Source organism: Oryzias latipes, chromosome 1 (assembly GCF_002234675.1).
Source record: "Oryzias latipes chromosome 1, ASM223467v1".
Lineage (NCBI taxonomy): Eukaryota > Metazoa > Chordata > Actinopteri > Beloniformes > Adrianichthyidae > Oryzias > Oryzias latipes.
The window spans coordinates 32,652,361-32,671,188 of NC_019859.2; the positions used below are offsets into that span (position 1 = coordinate 32,652,361).

Sequence of the window (18,828 nt, forward strand, 5' to 3'; positions counted from 1 at the left end):
GGTCGGTGGTGTGTGGGTGGGGTGGGGGGTGGTGAGGGAGGGGTCCCATCTTTGTGTGATTGTCCTTTGTTTTCTGTTTTTAACAATTTTCATTTTTTGTGACCGTTTTATCTGCTTTTATGTTAAACACTTTGTGTTTTTACCTGAAATGAAAGGCGCTATATAAGTAAATAAAGTTTGCGTTTGTGTCTAAACAAAGGGGTTAGACCAGAGGTGGGAGCTGAGGGCCACATTCCTGCATGTTTTACAACATACCCTACTCTGGCATGTTCTGATTGGCTGGACACACCTGAACCAGGTAATCAGCCCTAAGTAGGGCGAAACTATCTAGAAATCATGCAGACACACCGGCCCTTGAGGCCTGGGATTGCCCACTCTGGGGTTAGACACATGTTTATGCATATGCTGATGATGCCATCCTGTTTGTTCAGGTTTTGCATAAATAAGGCCCCATGATGAGCTCCTTCTGCACTTCTTCTTCTTGGTGTTTGTTGCTTTGCAGCATCAGGTGAACATCTGGGACCATGATTTCACCACGATGGATGATCCTCCTCTGCTTTTCCCTGATCTCAGGTACCACACAGCTGTTCATGGAGTCATTGTTTCTCCTTAGTTGAAGAAAATCATGAAACTATTGATGAACATTTACAGTTGGGAAGTGTTGTAACTTTTGTAAACCTGAACTATTGAAACCTGAATTTGGGTACAATTCCATGAATGTATTATGAGTTTTTTCTAAAGATATTCAGTTTGTTTGTATTTTTATTGATTATGTTAAATCTGCAATCACCTTTCTTTAAAGTTCACTAACTTGTTGTTTTTGCCTCTTAGTCTTTGGGACAGGAGAGAGTGTGACAACAATTGAATCATCTAAAATTGTGTGTAACTGAATTCATGCTGGTCCAAACCTCACTGCATCAGCAATAATCATAAGTAGCTAGAAGGTTCAAATTTGGCTAAAGCAGAAACTGAATGACTTTTGTGAAGAACCAAACTGTCTCCATTAATAAGGTTAACACAATGCAAAAACTACAATTTATAAAAAATGACATTTAAAGGTTGTCTTAATGTTTTCCAATCTGCTAATGAAACTTACCTGTTTTTTTTTTCACTAACATGTAAAAATCCATGCCACAAACGGACAATACTTCAGGAAAAAATCTAACATTTGTAATTTTTTGTAAAGGAAATTAGGAAAAAGTTTGCATAGGGGTGGAGTCAGACCTGAAGCTGGATGGTGTTGTCATCTTAGACTACATGGTTTTGGGTCGCTAAGACTCCTTTGTCCTTACAGAGTAAGATAAATGTCTTTAGTAAATGGGAGACAGTCGGTGAAAAAAGCCATTGAAAATGTTTAACTCCTTTTTAGTTTTGCTTTTATAAAGATTTTACTTTGAAAATAATTTACAGAAAAATGTTCCAATGGTTTATAGTTGTGTTTATCATCAGATGTAAGCATTAAATCATAAAATCATATTCAAATTAATAATTTGGGCTATATCGCGTCTCATAATTCGTTTAAAAAAATTCATAATAAATGTAATTTAATTTAATTTCATATGGAAGTTATTTCCTAGATCTTTTTGTCTAGAATTGTGTTGTTAAAGTGAATAGCAAAGACCGTATCACAGAGTTCATTGTTCAAAAATGTGATCACTGACATGCAAATACTTTTCATTTGTTTTGGTTCAGAAGGTTTATGTGTGAACAGAATAATGAATGAAACAATTACAATATCTGATCTCAACACCTGAAACTTCTGCTTGTCTGTCATTAGTTCAATGATCCTTTCCTGAATAATGTAGAATCAAGATTTTCTTGGGAGACGTTAATCCCAAGATAGCTGATAAATCGGACTTTTACTGTTGTTATTTTCGTCTTTGCTTTAATTCTTGTTTAGTCATAATTTGAGATTCTTTTTTAACTTGAAATCTTTCCTCCAACAGCTGAGAATCAAGATGAGGAATGGCAATCTTTCAATGGACACCTTTATTACGTCTCTGAGACCACTGCAGACTGGGAGACCAGTAGAGACGACTGTTTGTCAAAGGGAGCAGACCTGGTGGTCATCAATGACAATGAAGAAAACGTGAGACAAATGTTAATCTGATAACCATTAACCTCTGATTTTATTGGAAATACTAACAAAATTATGTTACTAAATGATAAAATATTAGATCCAACAAAAAAACAGTAGTTTATTTTGAAGCAACTCTGAAACTCTGAGGTTTATCTCTAAATTATTTACTCAAATATCTTCATAAAGAATTTCGTCGGAGGATTTGACCTCAAAGCCTGGATAGGGCTGTACAAAGAAGAAGACACCTGGACATGGGTGGATGGAAGCATCCTAACACCTTGGTATTTGCAGTTTGTCTGTTTAAAATTGATCATTAATTACGAGAAAAAAGTGTTTAAAAGAATCACATTTTGTTTGTGATTGTGTTTTCAGTGTCAGCTATTGGGCTCCAGGAGAACCTAACAATGTTGGGGACCAGGAAGATCGAGCAGAAATAGGGAGGTTCGCAAACAATGTCAACAGCTGGAATGATGCACCGGGGACCACTAGTAACTACTGGATCTGTGAAAAGGAAGAACTAGCGATTTTAGAGTAAACACTAGAAACTATCTGATCATTCAGTAACATTAGCTTGATATTTGTTGATGCAGATCATCTGCTGTCTTTTCTGCTTCATTTTTCATACATATGAAAACAAATTAATCTGTGGGTATAATGGGGTTGATTAAGGAATTTAATCTTTTACTATAACTGCATACTTTTCTGTGGCTCAATAAAGCATCGCAAAATGAATTCAGTGTGTTTCATTACTTCAGTAGCCGTTTACTTTTCACAGACTGAGGCAGTAGATTGGTCTGTTGGACTTAGACTACAGACGTTCTTGTCTATCACATGACTTTTCTCAGACTGACTAAAACTAAACTAAACAGACTAAGCTAAACTGGACATCCCTGCCCCTAAACTTTTGGAAGTAGTTTTTTTTCATTGAAGAAACTGTTTCATTATCCTGAATAGATTCATTCTACTTGATGTCATATAGAGTGACAGAAACACCCTGTGACCCAGTTTCCCTCCATATCCATTCTTTAACGGCGCATTTACATCAAATTTAAAATCTTTGGTCTCAAAGTTGGAGACACTGTTTCCATGGGCAATTTTGCACAGCTGTTCTAGAAGCAGTCTAAACTGTTTCTCAAAGCAACAAATAATTAATAAACTGGTCGAAATCAGGCATTTTAAATAGTCTTTTAGAGCTGTTCTCCTCTCTCTTTGTGCTGTAATGTTGAATGTTGCTCTCTTTACCTGGATCTACCACATCAACTCACATCACCTGCATACTTTTCTCTTTTTAAGCCTCTCCTGTTCTAGACCAGGGGTCCCCACGCAGTGGCCACGGGTGCAGGGCTGCCCACAAGGACCGCTCAAAGCGCCCACAAGGCATGCTCTAAAGCAGGGGTTCTCAAAGTGTGGCCTGGGGGCCAATGGTCGCCCGCATGAAAATTTTTTTGTGGCCCTCAATAAAACCTAATTGATGGTTATTCAATCAACTGTACGTTGGATGAAAAATATTGTTTCGTGGTTTCTGCAGTGCAAAAACACGCAATTCAAAAATAAGAAAAAAAACAAAATTCCACACAAGGTTTTAAAATGGGTAAAATAAAAAGTTAAATACTAGATATGACTTAAAACTGGATATTAAAATAAAAATAAGTTATTTTTAATAGTTCAAAGCAAATGGAAATTAACATAAGATCTTACAACAAGTTGGCGGATCTTAATAAATATTCAAAGCTTAAAACTAGAACTTATTCTTGGAAAATAAAACTATTTTTTTTCTTTTCAAAATAATAACAATGAATACCAGTCCAACTTTTCAACTTTTTATTGAATTTTAAAATAAAGCTTAAAATGTAACTATCAGATAATAAGTTTCAGCACTTACAATGTAAACAAAAATAGCATATCTTTTCTGCATTTTTCAGTGAAAAATGTTTGATACTAAAAAAAATAAAGTGACGAGTTGAATATTTCTAGCAGAACTCTGAGAACAACCAAAAACAGTTAAGCTTTAACAAGCAAAATGGCAAAAGTAAATTACTGCTCAGTGAAAGACTTCCATTCTGCTATTACCTTCTTGTAAGAACTAGTGGCATCTTTGTTGTGAATAACATCCCTAATGACCACAGTCTGGATGACTGACAAAAATCCTCCTGAGGAAGGGGGCTCACTGGTGTAGTTCCCACCGCAATCAAGCTGGTTGTTCCATCGAAGAGGAGCACTGGAGAAGACAAAGGTCGCTTCTCCAAATAGATGGTGGGGTCCTCGCCTTGATAAAAAAATGTACAAAAAGAATGGTCAGGGTGTGAAAAAAAAAAGCACAATTTAATGAAACAATTTAGATTTTGTTAAACATTACACAATGTTTGACAAGTGAAAGATACTAAATTGATTTGCTGTTTAAAAGAAAAAAAAATAAATTAATGTGTAGGAGAACAGCTTTGCATGTGATGAAATTATGCAGATTACAGACACTGATAAAGAAAATTCTATACCTTTAGGACATGAAGGAGAGCCTCACTGGCACTTCCAAGCCGTTTTGGTGGTGGAGTTGGTGAAGGGAAAAGTGATGGGAGTGCATTGATGAGAGCAAAAGTTAAATTCACTAAGAAACAGACAAAATAGATAACTGAGTCCTTTGAACACTGTCATGAACTGGTGGTGGAGGACCCACAATACAGGAGACCACGATTGGCGACAAACCCCTCTCGACTTAAAAATATGATAGAACATCTCTTGTACCAGTTTAAACAACTTTTCCCAGAAGCCAATGTCATACCTAAGCAGCATTACATGTTGCATCCCTTGGTCCTTTAACAAAGAGCATGTGCATGCGCTTTGAGTCCAAGCACCAGTATTTTAAGCAGTGGGCTTCAAAATTAAGTTTTAAAAATGTTTGTAAATCACTTCCACAAACCAACACCAATTTCTCAAATGGTGTCAGAATGATTTGGGCGTTGAACATCCAGTTTTTAGAAATGAAAAAGAATCAGGACCTGTGCTAGCTGTCACAAATACTGAATATGTTCAAAAAAAAAATCAGAGATTTTTTAGGCATAGAGGTGCTCCAATCTATTGTCAGAGTGAAGTGGTACATCCTGAATGGCAATAAATACATAAGCGGGAAATCTATGGTTCTTGCAGATGTTGACAATACTTTACCAGTCTTTGGAATGATTAAGGACATGTATCTGATTGATTCCACTGTTGTTGCATTTGAATATCAACGCTATGAAACCATGCATTTAAATCCCAACTATCAAGCCTATGAAGTGGCAGTATCTTGCACAGGCCACAGAATTGTTGTGTGAGCTCATTGATTACACATCATATTATTCTTTCAGTTTTAAGGAGAAAGTGTTTGTGTGTGACGGTGTGGCACCGTCAGATGACGAGGGGGGGCCACGCCGTGTTTTATTGTTTGTGTATTGATGTATTTTTCATTTAATGATTACTACCTGTGGTGCCACCTGGATGGAATGGAGAGCAACGCCCCGTGGGCGTGGCGTCCCATTTAAGAGGGAGCACTGCAGGTGGTGTAATGAGAGAGGAGTAACAGAGTGCTGTGTGCTGCGTGGCCCTGCGCGGTGCTCACAGTGTTGGAAATAAAGACAGATCCTCCTCACCTTGGCTCCTCTGCATCCTATCTCGGCGGGGCCCCGTCACATATGGTGTCAGAAGTGGGATCGCAGTGGGCCACAAAAAAAATGTAGATGTCTCATGGACATTTCTTAAATCAAGCAATTTGACTGTTTTTTTTTTATCTTAAATCAAGTTTTTCTTGAGTATGGAGTAAAGGGATTTTTACTCATTTTAATTATTATTTTCTTATTTCTAAATTCTATATCTTAATGAGACAAAAAAACCTTAAGTAGGCTTATTTTGAGATAAGCATAGAAAGTTGTAAAGCAAAGATAAGATAAAATAACTTAAAACCTGGTAAAATATCTTGAATGTCTAAAACAAGTTTTTGCATCTGTGAAAGAATCAAAGAGTTTGCAGTGTGGCGACAACTGCCAGATAAAAATGTAATTAAACACGGTGTCAACATTGCAGTCAAGAGGGCAGACAACATTTTCTATGTCACTGCCTCTGCAAAAGGAAGGACCGTGACGACGGCAGTAGAAAAGGAATCAAAGTGGAACTTGGAGAGAGAGACAGAGCAGGTCCCTTTGAAGAAAAAATGTTGGCGAGGAGAAAAGGTGCCTTCTAGCTAAGTGAAAAAATGCTTACTTTGTCGTACCTCATAGGCTGGATAAAGTCGTGGCTTATTTGCAAGAAGGTAAATTACGGTGGCCCAGAAAGGTCACAACACAACACATTAACTTTACACACAACACATTAACTTTACACACAACACATTAACTTAACACACAACACATTACTCACAACACATTAACTCACAACACAATAACTCACAACACAACACATTGACTCACAACACAACACATTAACTCATGGCCCCGAAGGGTCACAACACAACACATTAACTTACCTCACAACACTTTAACTCACAACGGAAGTAAAGCAGCAATGGAAGTGCTTTTATTCGGAAATTTCCACTGGGCTCAGCGGCTAACCACCTAACAGAAAGTAACGTCACAGTGAGCTGTGGAGGGAGCATGATTTTTCTACAAGAGAAGCTAGCAGCAGTGTTGCCAGATTGGGCGGTTTTGGTTCTAAATTTGCAGGTAAAAATGGCTTTGGCCGGGTTTGCATAATTTGGGCTGTTTTAGGGTCGGTTCGACGTTTTTTCCCCCCTCATGAATATATAATAGCGGACTACGTGAGGCCGTGTGGCTGTTGAACTTCTATGTACTGAAGCTCAGTAAACGCACCAGGCAGAGACGCTCAACGGGCTCTGTCATCTAACCTGTTGTTGGGGGTGCAAAGCCCCCCCTCTTAGAAATTGTGTTCTTTAAAGCCTGACACTGCGGCTGCGTGTAGGAGGAGATACCAGCTAAAGTTATGGTCCAATCGCTACATGGATCGGTGTCTGTGTTTATCAATCCTTTTATTATTAGTCTGAACTATCTTTTATTTTGAAAAATCATCGGATCGGGTGCTAAATCAGTCCAGTAGGGGGAAAAACTCAACGAAAGCTGTGTATTCTTCTTTCTGCTGATCTAATAAAAGGAGGACAGTATTGAATATTTCTTCAGCGGACTGGCCTTCTTTCATTCATTTTCTTAACCCGCTATATCCCCACTATGTGCGGCTCTTTCTTCCGTGTGCAAGGCCGGAGCGCCCCGACTATCGTGTCAACCTATGATGACCGTATTTGGCGCTCTCTGTGTAGGATACACTGGAGGAGTGCGGGGGGAAACAACTCTCAGCTGGAGAGGATGTGAACAGGTGAACAGGTAGAGAGGAAAAGCAGGTAGAGAGGCAGGGGAGGGGCTTGGCTTCAAACTCTGTCAGAGAGATGGAAACATGGCGTCAGATTTAGATGCAGCTTTCACAGCAGGAGTTGAAGCAGAGACTTTCTCTGGGATGATCTCAAACATGGAAACATGATTGCCAAGTAGAACTCTTCAAAATACTAAACCCCATCTCTCCACATTCTTGATGTCTAGTGTTGCGGAGTGTGTGTGTGTGTGCGTTGGGGATCGCACGTGCCTGTGTGAGAGGAGGGAGCGGAAGAAAGGAGATGAGAGGAGCGCGCGTGCAGCGACAGGGGTGTGAGAGCGGAGGGAGGATTGTGCGTTCATATTGTGTGTGAACCGTAATAAAGAGAAAGTTTCTGGCAACACTGCTGCTAGCTTCTCTTGTAGAAAAATCATGCTCCCTCCACAGCTCACTGTGACGTTACTTTCTGTTAGGTAGTTAGCCGCTCAAATTTCAGAATAAAAGCACTTCCATTGCTGCTTTCCTTCCGTTGTGAGTTGAAGTGTTGTGAGGTAAGTTAATGTGTTGTGTTGTGACCTTTCTGGGCCATGAGTTAATGTGTTGTGAGTTATTTTGTTGTGTTGTGAGTTAATGTGTTGTGTTGTGAGTTATTGTGTTGTGTTGTGAGTTTTTGTGTTGTGTTGTGAGTTACTGTGTTGTGTTGTGAGTTAATGTGTTGTGTGTAAAGTTAATGTGTTGTGTGTAAAGTTAATTTGTTGTGTTGTGACCCTTCTGGGCCACCGTAGTAAATGCAGTGCTCAAAGAAATCCATATCATTCGTTACTATGTTACAAATCATAAAAACCTGAAAATTTTACAGGTGAGGAGCACAAAGAGTTCCAACAACTACAATGAGGCTATGCTGCACAGCAGATAATGTTGATAAAAATGGTTAAATCCAGTGAAGCTCTGAGAGAAGCTAGACAAGTTGTGGCTTTAGAAATGGCGTAGCAAGCCCTTAAGTGACGGGGAGTTTAGAAAAGGAATGTATGCTGAAAGTAGCTGACATTGTTTGTCCTGAGCAACAGAAAACCTTTGAAGAAATAAGTCTGTCAAATGATTCAATTACTAGATGAGTAGACGATCTGGGAAGCAACCTCAGACCACAACTGGGGAAACATCTGGAGGGCCTGGTTAACTCTACAAATGACACTTGCACACTTCCTGCCTGCGAACTGGTCCTCCACCGCCCCCCAGTGGGTTTTTGAAGAAAAGACAAAAAAAAGTGCGCTCAGTGTAGTTAAACACAATGACGTAAGTTTTATGGGATTGGCCATTCTGCATGTCTTTCAAGTGACGTATTTCACGCCAAGGATGATAAATCTCTGATGAGTGTTTTTTTTAATATATTTTTAATGAGCAACCCTGATTTATTCGATGCACGCATGAGTTGCGCACAAGTGTTGCGAATGGCGTTAGTGATCCTTAGTGATCCGCTGTCCTCCTAATTTGTTCCCAACATATATGAAACTTAAAATTATATTGAATTCCATCGTGATCTGTGATAACTTTTGGCTCCTGATTGGCTTCAGACCTTGTCAATTAATCTCCTCCGTGCTGTGTTTCCTGTACAGAAACGCGGAGCTCTTCAAATGTACAGACAGTAAAACTTCTCGCTGCCCACTTCACTACACTTTTCTCAAACATTGTAGGAACCATAAGCGTTCGGCCTGGAACTTCCATTCGGGGTCCTGGGACTAATGCTGATGTCACATTATGTGATTGGCAGTACGTTGGTCCGATGATGTGTCAGGTAGTGATTGGTCTGGACAAATTACAATACTACCATAGAAGAAGATATTATGAAATCTGTTGTGAACAAACAGAGCTCCGGCATGAAGCGAGATTGTGTTCTAAATGGACAAATAATAATAATAATAATACATTTTATCTATTTGGCGCCTTTCTGGACACTCAAGGTCGCCTCACAGGACAAAAGTATGTAAAAATACAACAATAAAACCTCTAAAACACAAAATAAGTTCACAGTTAAAAACAGCAATTTAAAAATTATGAGGTGGATACACGACAAAAAAGGTGAGTTTTGAGGTGTTTGGAAAACTGAGGGAGTGAGTCCATATTTTGTAGATCAGAGGGGAGGGAGTTCCGGAGTTTTGGGGCAGAGCTGCTAAATGCTCTACCCCCCCATGGTAATGAATAGTGGTCGTGGAACGGCCAGTCAAAGGGAGGAAGAGGATCTGAGGGAGCGAGTGGGGGTAGCAACAGTCAGGAGCTCTGAGAGATATGGAGGGGCAAGGTTGTGGAGGGCTTTGAAGGTTAAAATGAGGATTTTGTAAGTGATCCGGTGAGGGACTGGTACCCAATGAAGCTGATGTAAGACGGGGTTAATGTGGTGAATGGAGGGGGTTTTATTAGAGCAGCTGAGTTTTGAACCAGTTGAAGCTTACAGGTTTTTTTTGTGGAAGTCCAGAAAGAAGGGAGTTACAGTAGTCGATATGGGAGGTGACCAGACTGTGGACTAGGACAGCTGTGGAGACAGCCGCTGAACTCTCACTCCCAAAGCTGCAGCTGTGAGATCAGGGAGGGAGGGGGTCCGGCCAGATACCAACCTGTCCGACCAGCTTTCAGACGGTCAGACCGCAATGCTATCAGTCCGACCAGTGTCAGACTGCATCTTGACAATCCTGTCTTGGCAGAACCTTTCATGCCTCCTGAGCGAGGGAAGGGAATAGTTTCTGTGTTGCAAAGCACGGAGATCCGCCCTAATCACGAACGGGTCGGTCTAGTTTCAGCGGCGTGTCAGACTGCATCTTGACCAAGAATGTCCTGTCTTAGCAAATCGTGGCCCTGCTGTAATGCTTCTCATCACTTTTTCACAGTTTGCCTCTTTTTTCTTATTTTAAATACTTTTTTTAAGTATTTTCCTTTTTCTGTCTTCGTTTTTACTGTTTTTGTACGATGTCTGGTGTTGTGTCAAAGTGTGCCTTTATGAAATAAAAGTACAAAAGCCATCATGCAAAAAAATATATATAATGCCTTTTTTTAATTAAAAAACAAAACAGTCTGTTCAAATGACCAAGATTGGACTTTAGGATGGAGCAGGCAGACTTTGCTGAAATTCAAAAGAGCCTGACACGACCACACAGACTCCCAGCTCCACTCAGAGAGTGACTGAACAACGGGCTCCGACTTCCACTCTGAGAGGCCGACAAGGCAGTCCGGGAGTTCCCTCTCGCCACGCTCTTGTCATTTTACAACATTTTTGAAAAACTAAAATGGCAGGGAGGGGGAAAAAATCAAAAAAAGAAAAATGAAAGAAAAGTCATTTATGAAATAAAGAGATAAAATGGCTCCGGTTTAGGACTGAGAAGCTACCTCGCTGAAATGGTCCTCGGCAGAAGCGGCGGCCGAGAGCAGCAGCAGACTTCCCATGCAAAGTTACCTGATCCTCAAATCAGCCTAAGAGACGTGGGAGGGTTATCACGACACGTGTCTTTAGCTCAACATTGGTCTACACTTTTTACTTTCTTAATCCAGAAACATAACTAATATTTAATCATTTGTGTGCTTCCTTGTGGAGTTTTCTGTCAGAATACTTAAGGATATTTCTGTTTTATGTACTTAGGTTGGGCGTTTTTCTATCAAAAATAGTAATATGATCATCAGGATGTACTGTCATATAAACTGGCTTCCATGACTTGAGGTCATTATAATTGATTTTCCTTTATTGAATTCATTTTAGGATCTGGGTTCAGTCTTTTGGAAGAAAGCCAAAGCTAAAAAAGGGGTTAGACCAGGGGCCTGTTGCACAAAAGTAGGATAAGGGATTAAGCCAGGATATCTTGGTGATCCTGGCTCAATTGATCCCCAATCCGGTTGCACTAAAGCTGGATAGGGGGCAGGAGGATATGTTATGGTATAAATTACCATGGAGATTTATTCTGTGGAGCTAGCCTGCTCCAGACCAGGCCAAATTCCAGGATCTATTTAATCTCATCCCTAATATCAGTCAGCAGTCGCCACAAATGGAAACCAATAGTTATTTCATTGCTCACTATACATTGTTATCACATATAACTAGACCCACTGTCATTATTTAAACGTTTGTGATCATTAATTTCAATCATTTTGGATAAATAATGAGTTTTAGATGATGTTGCTATCATTAGATAATTTACAGTTTCCCATAGACTATAAGGCTATATGTAAAATGACAGATTATTAGGGCCACAGAGGGGAAAGAGACAAGTCATAATATTGTAACCAGTTGTTTTAAAGGAGGACAGTTGTTAAAATGACAGATGTGGGGCATTTCGTGAAATTGTCCTTCAGTATGGTTTCATAAACGAAGACATGCTGATGTGCCAGAATATGAAGTATCACATTGTCATAACTATCAAAACTGTAAAAAGAATATGTTGCATTGGTCCTGGGACTAATGCTGATGTCACATTATGTGATTGGCTGTACGTTGGTCCGATGATGTGTCAGGTAGTGATTGGTCTGAACAAATTACAATACTACCATAGAAGAAGATATTATGTTCATAAGGGGAGCCAGATCCTACCCAGCCAGACCAGCCAGACCAGGAGAGGGGAGGAGAGCCCCCCAGGCCAAAAACCCCTCCAGCACCCGGACCCAGGCAGCCCGGGAGGGGAGGAGGAGGGGACCGCCCACCCCACCAGCCAGGCACAGAGAGGGCCCCCCTACAGGGGCCCCCCCAATGCCCAGAGGCACAAGCGAATTCAGTTTATGAACACACGGTTCACGTCGGCAGCATGCATGTATCTCCACCCCCACGTGCACGTGCACACTGCCACACTGCTCCCTGTCTGCTTCATCCCTCCCCCTTACCCACAGTGTATTGATGGACAGATTTTTTTCGCTCATGTTAGTGTCAGATTTTCACCTTTGATGTAACATTCGTCTTTCCAGCAGATCTGGTATAATTGTTACAGCTTAAAATAATAACTTGTTCAAATCAGTGCTTGTATCCCCACCTTTTCACCTTTCTTCCTTTTACTCTCTTCCACCCTACCCTCACATTCTTCCCCTCTCCCTCCCCACACACACTAAATGTAACACATAACTAAAAAATAATACGACAAAAAGGGGTTTATACAAATCTACACTCTAGTTTCTCGAAGCTATATAACCTCTTTTTGTGATAGTAAAACCTGTCCAACACAAAAAGCCTTCAGCTCTAATCTGTTTGCACAGCTGTTGGACAGAACAAGTTTAAAAAGAGATTAAAAAAAAAGAAGAAGATATTATGAAGTCTGTTGTGAACAAACAGAGCTCCGGCATGAAGCGAGATTGTGTTCTAAATGGACAAATAATAATAATAATGATACATTTTATCTATTTGGCGCCTTTGTGGACACTCAAGGTCACCTCACAGGACAAAAGTATGTAAAAACATAAAAATACAACAATAAAACCTCTAAAACACAAAATAAGTTCACAGTTAAAAACAGCAATTTAAAAATTATGAGGTGGATACACGAGAAAAGAGGTGAGTTTTGAGGCGTTTGGAAAACTGAGGGAGTGAGTCCATATTTTGTAGATCAGAGGGGAGGGAGTTCCGGAGTTATGGGGCAGAGCTGCTAAATGCTCTACCCCCCCATGGTAATGAATAGTGGTCGTGGAACGGCCAGTCAAAGGGAGGAAGAGGATCTGAGGGAGCGAGTGGGGGTAGCAACAGTCAGGAGCTCTGAGAGATATGGAGGGGCAAGGTTGTGGAGGGGTTTGAAGGTTAAAATGAGGATTTTGTAAGTGATCCGGTGAGGGACTGGTACCCAATGAAGCTGATGTAAGACGGGGTTAATGTGGTGAATGGAGGGGGTTTTATTAGAGCAGCTGAGTTTTGAACCAGTTGAAGCTTACGGGTTTTTTTTGTGGAAGTCCAGAAAGAAGGGAGTTACAGTAGTCGATATGGGAGGTGACGAGACTGTGGACTAGGACAGCTGTGGAGACAGCCGCTGAAATTTCACTCCCAAAGCTGCAGCTGTGAGATCAGGGAGGGAGGGGGTCCGGCCAGATACCAACCTGTCCGACCAGCTTTCAGACGGTCAGACCGCAATGCTATCAGTCCGACCAGTGTCAGACTGCATCTTGACAATCCTGTCTTGGCAGAACCTTTCATGCCTCCTGAGCGAGGGAAGGGAATAGTTTCTGTGTTGCAAAGCAGGGAGATCCGCCCTGCTCACGAACGGGTCGGTCTAGTTTCAGCGGCGTGTCAGACTGCATCTTGACCAAGAATGTCCTGTCTTAGCAAATCGTGGCCCTGCTGTAATGCTTCTCATCACTTTTTCACAGTTTGCCTCTTTTTTCTTATTTTAAATCCTTTTTTTAAGTATTTTCCTTTTTCTGTCTTCGTTTTTACTGTTTTTGTACAATGTCTGGTGTTGTGTCAAAGTGTGCCTTTATGAAATAAAAGTACAAAAGCCATCATGCAAAAAAAAATATAATGCCTTTTTTTAATTAAAAAACAAAACAGTCAGTTCAAATGACCAAGATTGGACTTTAGGATGGAGCAGGCAGACTTTGCTGAAATTCAAAAGAGCCTGACACGACCAGACAGACTCCCAGCTCCACTCAGAGAGCGACTGAACAACGGGCTCCGACTTCCACTCTGAGAGGCCGACGAGGCAGTCCGGGAGTTCCCTCTCGCCACGCTCTGCATTCCTGTCCACACCAATCCCCCCACCCCCACCCCCCTAAACGATCTCTCCAGCCTGAGAGCGAGGGACGAGTTGGGTTTCTTTCATTTTACAGCATTTTTGAAAAGCTAAAATGGCAGGGAGGGGGAAAAAATCAAAAAAAGAAAAATGAAAGAAAAGTCATTTATGAAATAAAGAGATAAAATGGCTCCGGTTTAGGACTGAGAAGCTACCTCGCTGAAATGGTCCTCGGCAGAAGCGGCGGCCGAGAGCAGCAGCAGACTTCCCATGCAAAGTTACCTGATCCTCAAATCAGCCTAAGAGACGTGGGAGGGTTATCACGACACGTGTCTTTAGCTCAACATTGGTCTACACTTTTTACTTTCTTAATCCAGAAACATAACTAATATTTAATCATTTGTGTGCTTCCTTGTGGAGTTTTCTGTCAGAATACTTAAGGATATTTCTGTTTTATGTACTTAGGTTGGGCGTTTTTCTATCAAAAATAGTAATATGATCATCAGGATGTACTGTCATATAAACTGGCTTCCATGACCTGAGGTCATTATAATTGATTTTCCTTTATTTAATTCATTTTAGGATCTGGGTTCAGTCTTTTGGAAGAAAGCCAAAGCTAATAAAGGGGTTAGACCAGAGGTGGGCACTACTACTGCATGTTTTCCAACATACCCTGTTCTGGCATGTTCTGATTGGCTGGACACACCTGAACCAGCCAATCAGCCCTGAGTAGGGCGAGACTATCTAGAAATCATGCAGACACATTGGCCCTTGAGGCCTGGGATTGCCCACCCCGGAGTTAGACACATGTTTATGCATATGCTGATGATGCCATCCTGTTTGTTCAGGTTTTGCATAAATAAGGCCCCATGATGAGCTCCTTCTGTACTCCTTCTTCTTGGTGTTTGTTGCTTTGTAGCATCAGGTGAACATCTGGGACCATGATTTCACCACGATGGATGATCCTCGTCTGCTTTTCCCTAAACTCAGGTACCACACAGCTGTTCATGGAGTCATTGTTTCTCCTTAGTTGAAGAAAATCATGAAACTATTGATGAACATTTACAGTTGGGAATTGTTGTAACTTTTGTAAACCTGAACTATTGAAACCTGAATTTAGGTTGAATTCCATGAATGTATTATAAGTTCTTTCTAAAGATATTCAGTTTATTTGTATTTTTATTGATTATGTTAAATCTGCAATCACCTTTCTTTAAAGTTCACTAACTTGTTGTTTTTGCCTCTTAGTCTTTGGGACAGGAGAGAGTGTGACAACAATTGAACCATCTAAAATTGAGTGTAACTGAATTCATGCTGGTCTAAACTTCACTGCATCAACAATAATCATAAGTAGCTAGAAGGTTCAAATTTGGCTAAAGCAGAAACTGAATGACTTTTGTGAAGAACCAAACTGTCTCCACTAAGAAGGTTAACACAATACAAAAACTACAATTTATAAAAAATGACATTTAAAGGTTGTCTTAATGTCTTCCGATCGGCTAATGAAATTTACCCGCTTTTTTCCACTAACATGTAAAAATCCATGCCACAAACGGACAATACTTCAGCAAAAAAATCTAACATTTGTAATTTTTTGTAAAGGAAAGTAGAAAAAAATTGGAAGGGGGTGGAGTCAGTCCCTGAAACTGGATGGTATTGTCAACTTAGACTACATGGTTTCGGGTCGCTAAGAGTCCTTTGTCCTTACAGAGTAAGATAAATGTCTTTAGTAAATGGGAGACAGTCGGTGAAAAAAGCCATTGAAAATGTTTAACTGCTTTATAAAGATTTTACGTTGAAAACAATTTGCAGAAAAATGTTCTAATGGTTTATAGCTGTATGTATAAATAGATGTAAGCAATAAATAAGAAATCATTTTTAAATTGATAATTTGGGCTTAATCGCGTCTCATAAGCCGTTTAAAAAATTCAGAAAATGTCATTTAATTTAATTATATATACGGAAGTGATTTCTAGATCTTTTTGTTTAGAATTGTTCTCAAAAAGTTTATAGTTCACAAAGTTTGATCACTGACATGCAAACACTTTTCATTTGTTTTGGTTCAGAAGGTTTATGTGTGAACAGAATAATGAATGAAACAATTACGATATCTGATCTCAACACCTGAAACTTCTGCTTATCTGTCATTAGTTCAATGATCCTTTCCTGAATAATGTAGAATCAAGATTTTCTTGGGAGACGTTAATCCCAAGATAGCTGATAAATCTAACTTTTACTGTTGTTATTTTCTTCTTTGCTTTAATTCTTGTTTAGTCATAATTTGAGATTCTTTTTGACCTTGAAATCTTTCCTCCAACAGCTGAGAATCAAGATGAGGGATGGACACCTTTCAATGGACACCTTTATTACTTTTCTGAGACCACTGCAGACTGGCAGACCAGTAGAGACGACTGTTTGTCAAAGGGAGCAGACCTGGTGGTCATCAATGATAATGAAGAAAACGTGAGACAAATGTTAATCTGATAATCATTTCCCTTTAACTGGAAATACTAACAAAATGTTTCTAATAAATGATAAGAAATTAGATGCAACAAAAAACTGCAGTTTATTTTGAAGCAACTCTGAAACTCTGGGGTTTATTGCTAAACTAATTACTCAAATTTCTTCATACCAAAGACTTTCGTCGTAGATTTTCTACGCAAAGCCTGGATAGGGCTGTACAAAGAAGGAGACACCTGGACATGGGTAGATGGAAGCATCCTAACACCTGGGTATAAACAGTTTGTCTGTTTACAATTGATTATTCATTACGAGAAATTATTTTTTTAATAATCACATTTTGTTTGTGATTGTGTTTTCAGTGACAGCTTTTGGCATCCAGGACAACCTAACAATGTTGGTAACCAGGAAGATCGAGCAGAAATAGGGAACCATGACTATGTCGACACCATTGACAATGTCGTCTTTTTTCACAACAAATGGAATGATGCACCGGGGAGCACTAGTAACTACTGGATCTGTGAAAAGGAAGCTGTTTAGTGGAAACACTGGAAACTTTCTGATCATTCAGTAACATTAGCTTGATGTTTGCTGAGGTTAAAACCTTGATGCAGATCATCTGCTGTCCTTTCTGCTTCACTTTTAGACATATGAAAACAAATTAATCAGTGGGTATAATGGGGTTGATTTAGGAATTTAATCTTTTACAATTACTGTATACTTTTCTGTGGATCAATAAAGCATCGCAAAATGAATTCAGTGTGTTTCATTACTTCAGTAGCCGTTTACTTTTCACAGACTGAGGCAGTAGATTGGTCTGTTGGACTTAGACTACAGACGTTCTTGTCTATCACATGACTTTTCTTATACTGACTAAAACTAAACTAAAAATACTAAGCTAAACTGGACATCCCTGCCCCTAAACTTTTGGAAGTAGTTTTTTTTTTTTTTATTGAAGAAACTGTTTCATTATCCTGAATAGATTCATTCTACTTGATGTCATATAGAGTGACAGAAACACCCTGTGACCCAGTTTCCCTCCATATCCGTTCTTTAATGGCACATTTACATCAAATTTAAAATCTTTGGTCTCAAAGTTGGAGACACTGTTTCCATGGGCTATTTCGCACAGCTGTTCTAGAACCAGTCGAAACTGTTTCTCAAAGCAAAATATAATTAATAAACTAATCAAAAGCAGGCATTTTAAATAGTCTTTTAGAGCTGTTCTCCTCTCTCTTTGTGCTGTAATGTTGAATGTTGCTCTCTTGACCTGGATCTACCACATCAACTCACATCACCTGCATACTTTTCTCTTTTTAAGCCTCTCCTGTTCTTGACCAGGGGTCCCCACGCAGTGGCCACGGGTGCAGGGCTGCCCACAAGGACCGCTCAAAGCGCCCACAAGGCATGCTCTAAAGCAGGGGTTCTCAAAATGTGGCCTGGGGGCCAATGGCGGCCCGCAGGAAGATTTTTGGTGGCCCTCAATAAAACCTAACTGATGGTTATTCAACCAACTGGACGTTGCATGGAAAATATTGTTTTGTGGTTTTTGCACTGCAAAAACACGCAATGCAAAAATAAGAAAAAAACAAAATTCCACACAAGGTTTTAAAATGGGTAAAATAAAAAGGCTTAAAAAGCTAAATACTAGATATGACATAAAACTGGATATTAAAATAAAAATAAGTTATTTTAAATTGCACCTCCCCCTGCAAAAGAGTGCAGACGCTTTTTTCCCTGCTCCTGCTGCTTCCTGCTTTATTTGCTTTTTAATCATTTAATTAATCATTTCTAATCATTTTACTTCTTCCACACATCCTGGAATATCAGACTGGTCATCCTTTTTTGTGACTTCCACCTATATAAATCAATATTTTTGACAAGCCAGCGACATGTCCGGAAGAGGAAGAAAAACAAACTCCCACTGTGAACGCTGTCGGATCTACCAACAAGAAATAAAAGAGCTACAAACAAGGATATTTACTTTGGAAACTGAAAATGGACTTCACAAGACCCTTCCAGTAACATTGGGTGGTAAAAAGCCTGCTCTTACCACAAACGAGATGAATAACAGTGACATAGACCTGAGTGATGTTGTGTCCTTTCCGAAACTTTGTGCGGAGGAACTCTGTGTTAAGCCAAAGCGTAAAGATGACAGAACATCCGAAATAAAGCTCACAAACAGATTTTTACCCCTAACACAATGTGATATTGAAGAACACAGTGAAATTGGACCACAGAGAAGGAGTCATAATGTTGGCA

At 39.8% G+C, this 18,828-nt stretch overlaps 1 protein-coding gene across 3 annotated transcripts; it reads left to right on the forward strand.

Moving 5' to 3' along the window:
* Positions 1–467: 467 nt before the first annotated feature.
* On the forward strand, positions 468–17,321 carry LOC101164380 (CD209 antigen-like protein E). 3 transcript variants are annotated; one of them, XM_004066272.4, is made up of 4 exons: positions 468–573; positions 1,947–2,089; positions 2,267–2,361; positions 2,453–2,812. In XM_004066272.4, exons 1-4 carry the CDS (start codon positions 525–527, stop codon positions 2,613–2,615), a joined length of 450 nt encoding a protein of 149 aa, XP_004066320.1. In that variant the 5' UTR covers positions 468–524; the 3' UTR covers positions 2,616–2,812. The 3 variants fall into 3 exon arrangements, with proteins under 3 accessions (XP_004066320.1, XP_023816452.1, XP_004066323.2); XM_023960684.1 differs by lacking the exons at positions 1,947–2,089; positions 2,267–2,361; positions 2,453–2,812 and adding exons at positions 16,427–16,569; positions 16,744–16,838; positions 16,929–17,321 and having other exon boundaries at positions 493–573; XM_004066275.4 differs by lacking the exons at positions 468–573; positions 1,947–2,089; positions 2,267–2,361; positions 2,453–2,812 and adding exons at positions 14,994–15,096; positions 16,427–16,569; positions 16,744–16,838; positions 16,929–17,321.
* Positions 17,322–18,828: the final 1,507 nt, after the last annotated feature.

Excerpts from the sequence above, each read along its gene's own strand:
- LOC101164380 (XM_023960684.1), top strand. The coding sequence starts at position 525 with ATGATTTCACCACGATGGATGATCCTCCTCTGCTTTTCCCTGATCTCA. Across the intron at positions 574-16,426 it reads CTGCTTTTCCCTGATCTCAG|CTGAGAATCAAGATGAGGGA; the intron begins GTACCACACAGC and ends TTCCTCCAACAG. Across the intron at positions 16,839-16,928 it reads GGAAGCATCCTAACACCTGG|TGACAGCTTTTGGCATCCAG; the intron begins GTATAAACAGTT and ends TTGTGTTTTCAG.